This window comes from Podarcis bocagei (genome assembly GCF_964188305.1).
Source record: "Podarcis bocagei genome assembly, chromosome: 3".
NCBI lineage: Eukaryota > Metazoa > Chordata > Lepidosauria > Squamata > Lacertidae > Podarcis > Podarcis bocagei.
In genome coordinates, this window is record NC_138127.1 from 44646173 (window position 1) to 44659129 (window position 12957).

Below are 12957 nucleotides of genomic sequence, written 5' to 3' on the forward strand. Positions count from 1 at the left end.
ATCACAGATATATTTTTGTGCATGTGCATATATGCACATACATATATGGGTATATGAACTGTGTATTGTTTTTTACCTTATTTAATACTAATGTTTTGTGTTATTTTCATGTGAGTATTACTTGTCTGATCTGGTCAATTGGCCAGATTGTATCCACATCTCAAGATGCCCAATCTTTCTTTCCATCGACCGTTAACATGGATCAGAGGGTTAACTGCAGTTGCTGTTGCTTCAGGAAGGCTGCTGTTTCAGGAAAAATCAACATTTATGAAGCAGCTTTTCCAAGTCAGAGGAGTGATGTGTGAATAAGATAAACATTCAAACAAAACTGCTCCTGGTTTGGTGCTCAGTATAAAGGCTTCTGAATGATACTAACACTATCCTTCTGCTGCCCTTCTGTCAGATCACAAAACTCAGGCTGTTGAGTATTCAAGTGATAGAATCATAGAATTGTAGAGTTGGAGGGGGGACCCAAAAGGGTCATCTAGTCCAACCCTCTGCAAAGCAGAAATCATCTCATCAACCATGACTGTGCTGGTGAAAATAAGTTGTGCTCCAGCACCATTTTCTGGGACAAAAGTCCCTCACCTCTGCTATATTCCTGAACGTAGGAGAAACTTTGAATTCACGGTAGGTTGCTAACATTTTTGTGATGTGAGCACAACTAAATAATTGGGCAAGTGGCTCATATGTTACTTCTTCCACATGTCTAAAGAAAACACTTCATGTAAATAGGCAAACTGTCAAAAAGTTTTCTAACCTTTATCTTTCTACACTTCTTGGAGAATAACCTATTATTTTGTCATCCTGCTACATTTTACACAGAGATAACAGTGACATTAAATGCAGAAGTAGGGAAAAGGTCTGTATTTTTGGTAAATGATGAGAAGCAGAATTTATGTAAAAGGCTGCAATCCAGGGGAAGTTAGTCATTGATAACTTTATTCTTCTGGTAGAATGTTTAGCATTTTAATCTTCTGGACTGTGCTATCATCAATTATTATTATTATTATTATTATTATTATTATTATTATTATTATTATCATCATCATCATCATTATGATCATTATTATTATTATTCCCATTGAAATCTGTAGGTTTTGTGACCTATATGACTAACATCCTCTGGATTGTGGTCAGAATGTTTAAAACAGTAATATAGAAAACTGTTTTAGCCCTTTTGTGGCTGTTTTTACTCATGGCTAAACCTGTTTTGACCTTATTTTTGCAGGCCTGAAGTAAACACAAAGAAATACTCAGGCTGCATCAAGGATATTGAAATTTCTCGGACGCCATACAATCTTCTGAGCAGTCCTGACTTTGTGGGCATTACCAAAGGCTGTACAATGGAGGTTAGTTTGCTTTCCATGTTTCCTTGAATGATCTTAAAATGATTGCTCCATGTTTTATCAACAAGCAGCTCTGGCAAGGAAATTCCTGAGGATGAAGGAGGTCGGTGTGGTGTAGTGGTTAAGAGCAGTGGACTCGTAATCTGGTGAACCAGGTTCGCTTCCCCACTTCTCCACATGCAGCTGCTGGGTGACCTTGGGCTAGTCACACTTCTCTCTGAAGTCTCTCAGCCTCACTCACCTACAGAGTGTTTGTTGTAGGGGACGAAGGGAAAGGAGATCGTTAGCCACTTTGAGACACCTTAGGGTAGTGATAAAGCAGGATATCAAATCCAAACTCTTCTTCTTCATTCTGCAACATACAATTCCATTAACAAAGTTGCCCCACTTCCATCTTGCTTGGAGGAAATGACTGCTTCCCCTCCCCCCCCCCCTCCTGCCACTCCTATTTGTATGGGACTTACAGAGTTGCAGTGAGGACCTACAACATGTCATTCAATTCCCATGGAAAATTGCTTCTGCATGATTATTTCCCTAACCTTCTCTTAATGCCTAACACTATTTGACTTGTGGCCCTCTTCATTATCCATCTTTCTGAACAGCTATCACTGAAACATGGAGCAAGCTTGTTTTCTGCTGCCTCAAAGGGTAGGACTCAAACCAAATTACAGAAAGGAGATTCAGAGTAAACATTAGGAAGAACTTTCTGATAGTAACAGCTGTTCAACGATGGAACAAACTATCTCAGAAGGTGGCAGACTCTCCTTAATTGGAGGTTTTTAAACAGTGGTTAAATAGCCTTCTGTTAGGAATTCTTTAGCTGTGATTCCTACATTGCAGGGGCTTGAAGTTGATGGCCCTTGGGGTTCCTTCCAAGTCTAGAATTTATTATTCTTTGATCTTCAAGATGAGACCATTTCATTTCAGTGAGTTGTACAAAAGTAGTCCTTAGCAGACTGTGGTCAGAATTAATCCTGAATATCATCATAATGCTGTATGTACAAGTGGTCCTTAAGCAATCTCATGTTTTTTAAAAATACGATTCAATATTCTGTGACATACAGCCCCTCTTCAGTTCATCCTTAATATCTCCCAGTGTGAGAGCTGTAGAGCCATGGGCAGTACATGCCTTATTTATGAGTTGGATTCAGGAGACGAGCTGAACTGCTTAGCCCAGATAGCAAGGCAATGACAAACAGTGGAGCCTAATGTATGAGCGGATTCGTTTTAAAGTGCAAGCAACCACACTGTGGGGACAAGGCAGGTAAAGATAACCATAAAGTGTGTGAAGCAAAATCCTATTCAGATTTAACACCACAACTGAGGCTCACTTGTCAGCATTTGGATCTTCCATAAAGTACATCACATACCAGTGGGGCAAGGAAGGGCTGGGAAAGTATATTAATGAATTAAAATGGATTATTTTTAGGCTGTGTCCAAAAAGGCAGCAAGTGAATAATTCAGTAAATAAATACATTAATAATAAATTTTGGAATTGTGGAAGATCTTCTGCTGGGCCACTCCCATCACAAGTAACCATGAGGAAGGTTTTGTGCATGTGATTTAATTCCAAGAAAGTTCTCTGCATATTCACAAGTTCTCATCAGTGTTTTAACAAGCAAGGAACTGTCTTGGAAATGGCTGTGATTAAAAACAACAACTTGTTTTAGTTTCAAGACCTAGAGGCCATTTGCAGGACAACTTCCATGACTGGGGTGAACAGGCTGCAACCCAGAGACCTGTGGTATCTCTTGGAAATCCTCCCTGAAGGCAGCCTTGGGGGTTTTTCTCCTTGTTCTTTAATCAGTCCAGCACACCTACAGTACTATGTGGCCCTTTGGAATCTTACTCACAGCAGCCAGTTGGGAAAGAGGGCAAGTGGTAAGATGAGGAAGTGGGGAAGAGGCTGCAGAATCCACATATCTCTCTGCACTGGGGTTTTCGAAGGTACTGTGCTCTCTGACTTGCAACTTGTCGACCCTAGCCATGACTAGCTTCATCACCGTGTGACCCCAACATTTTGGCTCCCTGTCAAACTGACTTCCATTACTCAAGATACACACACATCATACTTAAAAACCAACCCCCCTCCCAAAGAAAAAGAATATTAGGAAATGTATTTGGTTAGGAGTACTTGCAGATCTCAGAATGGTCCGTGGTGTGTACAAAGCCTCAAAATAATAATAATGCTGAAAGACTGGACTGTGCAGCTCTTTTTAGCTGAATCTACTTTTCCAAATGTTTTCTGATATTGAGTGATTTAACAGATGGACAAATGTTTGCACAGCATTTTGAATGTAAACTGCTGAGCTGTTTATTACTGCAAGAAAGTTTTCCTGTTCTGGGTCAAACTCATCCAGTCCCTTCTTTTCTGCAGAATATCTACACAGTCAGCTTCCCGAAACCGGGCTTTGTGGAGCTGCCACCAGTCTCGCTCAATGTGGGAACAGAAATCCACTTGTCCTTCAGCACCAGAAATGAATCTGGCATCATACTCTTTGGTACTAGTGGGGCACCTGTACCCCCACGGAGAAAGCGCAGGCAGACTGGGCAGGTACAGGATGATACCAGAAACTGGGTTGCTTGTTTGCCGCATCTTCATTGGCCAAAGATATTGTTCAGCTCCTGCACTGCAGGGACTATTTTGTCTTTATGTTGGGTGGGAAGGGAAATAAGTTGGAGATTTAGAACGTTTCCTTGAAAGTTGTTCCTATCAAAGTTTGAAGGGGAAGGGATCTCATTAAGCTGACATATCAGACGTTTGGTCCATTTGGTACACCTAGACAAGGGGCTCCCAAACATTTTGGACTAGTGGGCCCATTTTGAAAGCTGAGAGTGTTGGAGGAGACAATTACAAAATACCGGTAGCTGTCATGGAGGAGTGTGTGGCATAACACAAAATTAGAGAGATAATTGCCTCCACCCTGAGCCAATTTTGAGGGTTTGCAGAAATATAAAAACTCTGTTGGGCAAGTGGAAGACCCTGCACAGGGCTTCTGCTGGTTAGGTAAATTCCACCCTCGCCATTTTCATTTCAGACATCACTTATTAGATACTTGCAGAGTTTAAAGGTAAAGGTAAAGGGACCCCTGACAATTAGGTCCAGTCGCAGATGACTCTGGTGTTGCGACGCTCATCTTGCTTTATTGGCTGAGGGAGCCGGCGTACAGCTTCCGGGTCATGTGGCCAGCAGGACTAAGCCACTTCTGGCGAACCAGAGCAGCACACAGAAATGCCATTTACCTTCCCACCAGAGCAGTACCTATTTATCTACTTGCACTTTGACATGCTTTTGAATTGCTAGGTTGGCAGGAGCTGGGACTGAGCAACAGGAGCTCACCCCATCACGGGGATTCGAACCGCCGACCTTCTGATCGGCAAGCCCTAGACTCTGTGGTTTAGACCACAGCACCCTATAAAATTATTTCTAGGACATACCCAGGGCCACCACTGTAAGCCTTCATGAGTGCCATGGCACCTGCAGGTGACCCATGACCTAGACCATGGGTCATGTACCCTATCACAGATGTATCGTTATTCCTCTAGATATGTCCATAATGCTGTTTTCTATGGTTTCCGCCCCTATGAACTAAATAGAGACATAGCAGGAAACACTTAATGTACTATACAATACCTACAGGACAATGTTTTGGTTCATTTCACGGTTTCTGTGAAAACTGTTTTCCCATTTACTTAACAATCACTTGCCACTGATCAGGCAGTGCAGGGGTAGTCCTCCAGCTGTTTTAGACTGCAGCAACCATCATCTCCTAACCATTGGCTATACTGCCTGAGTGCAAGCGGAATTGGAATCCAAAACATCTGGAGGCCACTGCATTGGGTACCCTGATATATCCAGTTAGTTTTTTTAAAAAAAAAACCCAAAGAGTTCAGTGGCACTTTCTCCCAGGTAAATGTGCATGGGATTGCAGCCTTAGAGATGCCATTGATTTTTCCTCCAACTCCTGATAGTGCCTTCGACTGGGATGGGAAATGGTTTGGTTTGGTTTGGTTTGGAGAGTTTTCCAGTGCGGAAAAAATCAGCAGCTGTTGTGTGAATACAGTTAAAGTAGAAAATTCTGGCTTTCAGTAATTTATGAGGAATCTAAAAGAACAGTATTATCTTTGCTAGGACTTTGCTCTCAGCAAAAGGATTCAGTTGGCAACACCATGTACAGTGGTACCTCGGGTTACATATGCTTCAGGTTACATACGCTTCAGGTTACAGACTCTGCTAACCCAGAAATAGTGCTTCAGGTTAAGAACTTTGCTTCAGGCTGAGAACAGAAATCGTGCTCCGGTAGTGCGGCAGCAGCGGGAGGCCCCATTAGCTAAAGTGGTGCTTCAAGTTAAGAACAGACCTCCGGAACGAATTAAGTACTTAACCCGAGGTACCACTGTACAGTGGTACCTCAGTTCTCAAACGACTCTGTTGACAAACATTTTGGAACCCAAACAGTGAAATGCTTCCGTTCTCAAGCATGCCTCGGAAGTCGAATGGTTTCCGCTGCATGTTTTTCAATTTTCTCAATTGAATTTGCGGACAGCCCTTTGCACATTGGTTTTCGAACGTTTCGGAACTCAAACAGTCTTCTGGAACTGATTACATTCGAGAACCGAGGTACCACTGTACTACATTTTAGAAATCTGTGATAATTTCAGGCCATTGTCAGTCATGGCTAAGATTTGACATGTTCATGGTTCATCCATAATAAAATTAATGGAAGCTGAAAGGATGACAGTGTTCTTTTCTGCCATACAGAGAGGGCGTGGCACATTTTTTGGGAATGATCTTATAAATACACAAAGTTAAGGGCTTCCTTTAAAATGCTGGTTCCTATTTCAGGCCTATTATGCTGTGTTCCTGAACAGTGGTCGACTAGAAGTGCACGTCTCTACCGGGATAAGGGACCCTCGCAGGATCACCATCAAACCTGCATCTGGCGAGTTTCATGATGGCAGAGAACACAGCATCCGAATAGAAAGACTCGGAGGGTAATAACTCAGAATATAGGGGTACTGTAACCCTGAACATTTGTTCTAGCCCAGTAACTGAAACTATGAGGAGAGGAGAATGAAATCTCCGTGCAGCTTTCATTTAAAAGTCATCTTCTGACAGTGATGATTTCATTATGGCATAGGTCACGCTTTAGTGTAGGCATTGCCGCTTAAGATTTTCATTAATCTAAATTGCTATGTTAACCTTTGATACTTTTTGCAAATACACTTTATTAATCTAATTTGTGTGGCTGAGGAATTGGATCTTGAACTAATATTAAGGAACAGCTTCCAATGAGAAGGAATAGCAACATCAAGACCTAACGACGCCCACGCCGAATTCACAACACCTGAAACTTCTTTATAAGTTTCTCACATGAAACTATGGGAAGGTTGGGGATTGATGCCTTCTGAACTGGAAAAGGGCCCTATATCTTTAAGAGTCAGGGCAATCGGGAGGAGAGAGGGAATAAGGAAAAGGAAGAGCTAAGGTGTTAGTGGTTCGCAGCAACATAGCAACGGCATTGGTTCACATTAGCACGTGCTGCTAGATGCCGTGGTGCAGGTGCAGTGTTTGAACATTGTCTTATATGTTAGGGATAAATCATGTCTAGAAGTCATGAAATAGGATATAAATGTAATCATCAACATTCAAGGGGGCCCCTGCCACTTGCTTTAGGGGCAGTCTTGCAGATGGCAAGGAACAAAAATGAAAAAGATCTGTCTGAGGTGGGGGAAGGGGCTTTTTAAACACACCAACACACATGCCCTCTAAAATAGCACTATCAATCCAGGTATTTATGCCTGCAAGTATTTGGTGCAGCCCTAATGTGCATCCACTGAAAACATAAAATAACAACATAACGTATATAAATAATGTAACATAAGATAATACTGATAACATAGCATAAATCCCTCATCCATCCACCCTACAATGCTTCTGGAGCCACCATGGGCTATGCTGGCTTGGAGGCCAGAAAGGATTACTTTGGTTATTAGTTTTTATCCCTTATTATGTCAAAGCGCACTTTCCGTTGGAGGCCCTGCAGCTCTAATAAATATCTTAACAAGTAAATCCATTCATTCCATTTCCTCAGAATCTTCCTCATTCTCTAACCCATGACCTTATTCCCAAGCAAAAACATGTTTTGTCAGCCTCCTTGGTACTTGTTTAAACTTCAAATTCCTAAAGTCAGGTTTTTAATTTTCTTTAAATGTCACCATAAATGACAAAATGCAAGCTGACAAGTATTGATAATACTACAATATCTAGCAGAATGCAAAGGAAATCCTTTCACTTAACAAACCAAATAATAATGCTGTATATAATACACAGGATTATGTTATTTGCTACCCTGTAAGGACTGCTAATGCCAGCTCATCATTGCTTTTACAGCACCCTCTAGTGGACAGAAATACAGAAATAGGCTCATGCTTGTGATTTTCGTAACTGTCCAAAACACATACTGTACACAACAGACTTCATTTTCCCATAAACTGGGCTGGAAGAGAAATGAACAAACCTCTTCATCTGCTAATCATTACCCAAGCTTTATTTTATTAAAAGCAGAGGACATTTTTGAAAACTCTTCAGAAAGCTAATTACCCATATGATTATAAACTAATTGCTTCCCATTCCAGGATAATTATAGGACAGCATTGAGGACTAAGGCATATCATCATGTGCTGGTCTTCCGCATCAGAGTGCATAAACATTTTCTCTTGAACAATAGCAGAGGGCTTCGTAAATTATTAGGGATTTAACCAGGAACAGGTATTATCAGCTACAGGAGAATCAAGCAAGCCTAAGAATGTCCAGCTTTACTGGGAAGAAGGTATCCAAAAATTTAGAATATCTAATGTGGAGTTATTGCTATTCCATTCTCTGGCACAGACTCCTGAAGCTGGGGAGTAACTAAATGGATCATTTAGCCCAGCTGCAAAACCTTCGACAGAATGTAAGAAAACCCAAAATGGTTTTTGCAAGTTTTTGCACAAATGCACTGAACAACTTCTTCCAGTCCTCAGGTAGCCTCGCATCTGGCCCCAGTATCTATTTTCATCTTTGGTTGCACACTTCAGCACAAATATTACATTTTGGAGTACCCAATATTATCATTAAGCTGAGGTGAATAAGCTGTTGTTAGGCTCTCGGACATGCCCACCCACTTTCACACATATTGCTTTCAGGATGCTTATAAAGCTATCCATGCAAAAATAATAATACAGTGGTACCTCGCAAGACGAATGCTTCGCAAGACAAAAAACTCGCTAGACGAAAGGGTTTTTTTGTTTTTTGAGCTGCTTCGCAAGACGATTTTCCCTATGGGCTTGCTTCGCAAGATGGAAACGTCTTGCAAGTTTGTTTCCTTTTTCTTAACACCGTTAATACAGTTGCGACTTGACTTCGAGGAGCAACTCATAGAACGCGGTGTGGTAGCTTTTTTTGAGGTTTTTAAAGACTTTGGTGATTTTTGAAGCTTTTCCAAAACTTTCCCGACACCGTGCTTCGCAAGACGAAAAAAATCGCAAGACGACAAAACTCACAGAACGAATTACTTTCGTCTTGCGAGGCACCACTGTACACTGTCTGCCATCTTATGGATAAAGTCCCATTGGACTCAGGGCTTTCTTCCAAGTAAACCTGTATAGCGCTGCAGTGCATGACATTTGCAACACCGGGTTGCATCCGAGCCACGCTGTGCTCAAGCCACACGGTGTCCCCTCTTAGGTCAGGCCTCTCCCAGACACACATATACTTGGGCCTTTCCTCAAATTTAGACTTTTCAGAGAAAACAGAGGCTGCGGTTGGAAGGAAGGGGTGGGGAAATTGCCATGTGTGAGTGTAGCTTTCGATGGAAATCACAGCAATTAAGATGACACCACAAAGGCCAAAGTAGAAATTATGTTTCTTTAGGGGGGAATCATTATTATTATTAGTTCAGAATTCTGGATAGGCCCTTTGTACAAAAGGACCCCCTGGTGCTAAAGCTAGTTGCTATATTGCCACTACAGGTGTACTTGGCTTTTGAAAATATATAATATACATCTTTCATGGATTCCAGCAGTCACCATACTCAAGGGGCTTCACTGTTCTTCAGCAAGAGCATAATAACTAGTGGGGAAAACCAGGAAAATAAAAAACCAAACAAAACGTGACCCCTTTCATTTTTTTATCCTGGTGGGCCATGGGAAATTATACTTTAGCACTAAACGTAGCCTTGATTGTTTCTATCAGTAGTAATGCTGTCGGTCTGTAGGCTCTTCTTTTCAGTTCATCCACATACTAATTTCACTGATATTCTATTGGTTTGAAGGTTTTATTCAGCCAGAGCAGTTTGGGCTCTCATCCTGCAGCTCTTTAAACGAAGCGAAAACTGCATCCGTCAGTGTTATGGCGCAGGTACAGCAGCAGGAGCAGCAGTTTGGCTCGGGGTATTTCTGTATTAAGTCACTTTCATTGATTTTGCAGGCTGTTTGTGATCCAAGTAGATGAGGACAGAAGCCAGTCTCAAAGACTCCCGTCAGATCAACCTGTTTCCGTTAAGAAGCTTTTTGTGGGAGGGACACCACCTGAATTCCACATTGCTCCTATTAGGAACATACCTGCGTTTGATGGCTGCATATGGAACCTTGTCATCAATGCTGTGTGAGTATCTATTTTTTGTCAGGTTATATAAAGCATCCTATTGATATAAAGCTATGTTGCTTATAGAAACCAACTGATGTTATTCCAGTGGCAGGCATATGATAGATGGGGATCTACTAGTAGGTCTCTCAGTAGGTCTTTGCAGTACATCCCAATCATTTAACAATAGCCAAAATAACAATACTTTTCCCACCTATGTTAGGCTGCTGAAATAAATAAAGCTAACCAGGAGTGGCTTTTTGTGTGAAAGGACTCTGGTATGGAAAACAAATTTCTATGGTCAGAATCTGCTGAGAGGCACCCAGTACTTTAATTTTAACTGTATCTCTGATAGGTAGATATCCAGGTTCTAGTAAAAAATAAAATAGAAAGGAGATGCAACAAGCCTGAGTCTCCCCACCCCTGTACTATTCTAGATAACGAAGTCTAGAATTCTGACAATATGTGCTTGCCCATAATACGATATAAGGTTGCCAGCTGAGCAATATTTGCCTGGTATAACCCAAGCATTTGTGATATTCATCAGAAAGATGCCACACTCTTAATTTCCATGTTAATTTTTGACAAAGTAAACCAGCCACAATGATAACTGATGTTATTCCTGACATGGTAAAACACCAGATGGCTTGATAAAAGGAAAGTTCTGCTAGTCAGACCAGATGGAAAAAGTCAAGTTAATGGTGATTTTAAAAGAACTGAAAATGAATATATGAGAACTCTGTTAGCTGATGCTGAAATTTTATGATATTTGTATGCTGCTCCATAACATAAAGCTATCTGGTGCAATGAACAATTATACACTCATTAAACACATGCAGAAATAATTTGTGGAACAAGATCTCTATTTGATGTCTATGCTATTTCATATCTTCCGGCACATGTCATGTAGTAGCTGAGGCACATGTTGAACAGAGTAATAGCCTCACCAGTGTTGTGCCAGGTCTCAAGCACTAGCAGCTGTCCAGTTCAGTTCCACAGAAGGGCCACACACAGCATGACATCTTAGCTCCAGGTTTACATGTTAGCTGAACCAGGTGATTTTCAACTGTATGATCAGCGATTCACTGAAGCATATATGCGTCACATGGCACTGTCTCTACACACTAATGTTGACAGCATTGAAAGTGGGCAGAACCTGCTATGTACCTGAATTATAGGCTGCACATGGAGCTCCAACAATACATCAACTCTTGGAAATGTATGCTCACTAGGGGCAAGGGGCAGTAGTGAAGGCACACCAGGGCAGCTGTTTGGCTTCCCTGGTGCATTTGCACTGTCCCACTGTGCCAACCTCACCTCTGCTTTACCTCTTCCCCTCTGTGTCCCAGGAGCAACGTAGCTGAAAGGCAATCGGGGAAGCAGCACAGCCCCACTGCACTGTCCAATACGGGTGGGTAGGTGGGGGGTAACTTTGTGTATTTTCAAAGGAAAAGGGAGCAAACTTCATGGCTGTGTAGGGATTTGAACCTAGTTTTCCCAGTCTTCTTCAACACTACACACCGGCAGTTCACCATGGTGGTAAATGAAATTAAAGCCTTATGAAGAGAATCCAGAAGTATCTCAGGAAATTGTGTGTTACATCATCAGATTAGTTCCTAATCCCCTCAACAACTGCCTCCAAAAAGGCAAACTACACTTTTAAAAATTATTGATCATGGTGAAATGATCCAGTTGAAGAATTCCTGTTGTTTGACATCACTAACTTCATTGTCTCTCTTCAGTCCAATGGATTTTGCCCAGCCATTATCCTTCGAAAATGCAGATATTGGCCAGTGTCCTGATCAAGACCCACTGCATGAAAAAGAGGATGAGGATCACATCTCTCGTGCAACAGTTGTGATCCATCCTGAACCAGATACTGCGGAAAAGATAGCGAGTGCAACCTCTCCTCCTCCACCCCCTTTCCCACCTTCACATGTAAGTGTGCTTTGTTTCTATGATGTGATTGGGTGGATGAGTTGGGTTAAAAAAATAAATCACAGGTTTTTACCTGGCACTGGTAACTGCATAGTGATTATGGCGATGGTGCATAATCGACTTCTTGGATTCGCTAACTGAACACTTTGCAAATAGGGCTTCATATGGAGACTTTGTTCAGCATCTCAGTGGTATCCCTCTTCTGGGCAATACAACAGGAACACAAAGCCTGCTGTTTCTGAGCAAGCTGAATCTCTAATGTGATCTGTTCATCACAGTGGGAGGAATTCAAGATTGCACTAAGGCAGTCATTCCATCAGGGCAAGCATTCCTCCTGTGCCCTGTTCTGGTGGTTCTCTCAACACCCCCACCCCCGAGCCAGTTTGGGGTGGGGGGCTGAGGACACACAGGAGGAGGAAGTGCAAGCAGATGTTATCAGCTGGATCCCCAAAAATGCATTTGCCATAAGATCAATTTCAAGTGTGAGTGCAGCTTTGTAGGTCTTGCTATACCACTCAGTGAGATTTATTAGTTGCTCATAGTTCCTGCTTAACTCAAAATGGTGAGTCTGCTGCCAGTTTTCAGCTGAATGATCAGTACAGAGGCATGCATAAGTTAGCACTTGTTGCTTCATTACTGTGGGAAACATTTAACTTTTATCACCAGCTTCTCAAATTCCATGGAAATCTGGATCAACTTTTGGTCCTTTGGCGTTCTTTCTGTCTCCTCTTTGGCGGTTCTCTGCTTTCTGAATTAAACCAACACAATGTATCCATGGATAGCTGATGAAAAGCATGGGAACTTTAAAAAATAAACAAACAAATACGGTCCTAACAACAAGCAAGTCAAGGAGGTGACTAATGTGAGCTGCAACTTGAAGATATAAATTCCATTCATCACTATTGTTTTAGAGCAAAGCATAGGAATATAGTATATAGTATATATTTAATATTTTTGTAAGTTAATTTTATACTCAAAATATCACTGGGAAACCTGGTCTTTATCCCTACCTTCACCCTTGGTTCACCCTCATCAGAAACCTGG

At 41.7% G+C, this 12957-nt stretch overlaps 1 protein-coding gene across 7 annotated transcripts in view; it reads left to right on the plus strand.

The window, feature by feature from the left end:
- Positions 1–12957, plus strand: part of LAMA2 (laminin subunit alpha 2) — a 372288-nt gene that overhangs the window by 340464 nt on the left and 18867 nt on the right. For all 7 annotated transcript variants that reach the window (XM_081187598.1, XM_081187601.1, XM_081187602.1 and 4 more), the window contains 5 exons: positions 1232–1352; positions 3727–3903; positions 6196–6344; positions 9820–9996; positions 11718–11913. In XM_081187598.1, the coding sequence (XP_081043724.1) occupies positions 1232–1352; positions 3727–3903; positions 6196–6344; positions 9820–9996; positions 11718–11913 (820 nt within the window). The remainder of the gene's footprint in view (positions 1–1231; positions 1353–3726; positions 3904–6195; positions 6345–9819; positions 9997–11717; positions 11914–12957) is intronic.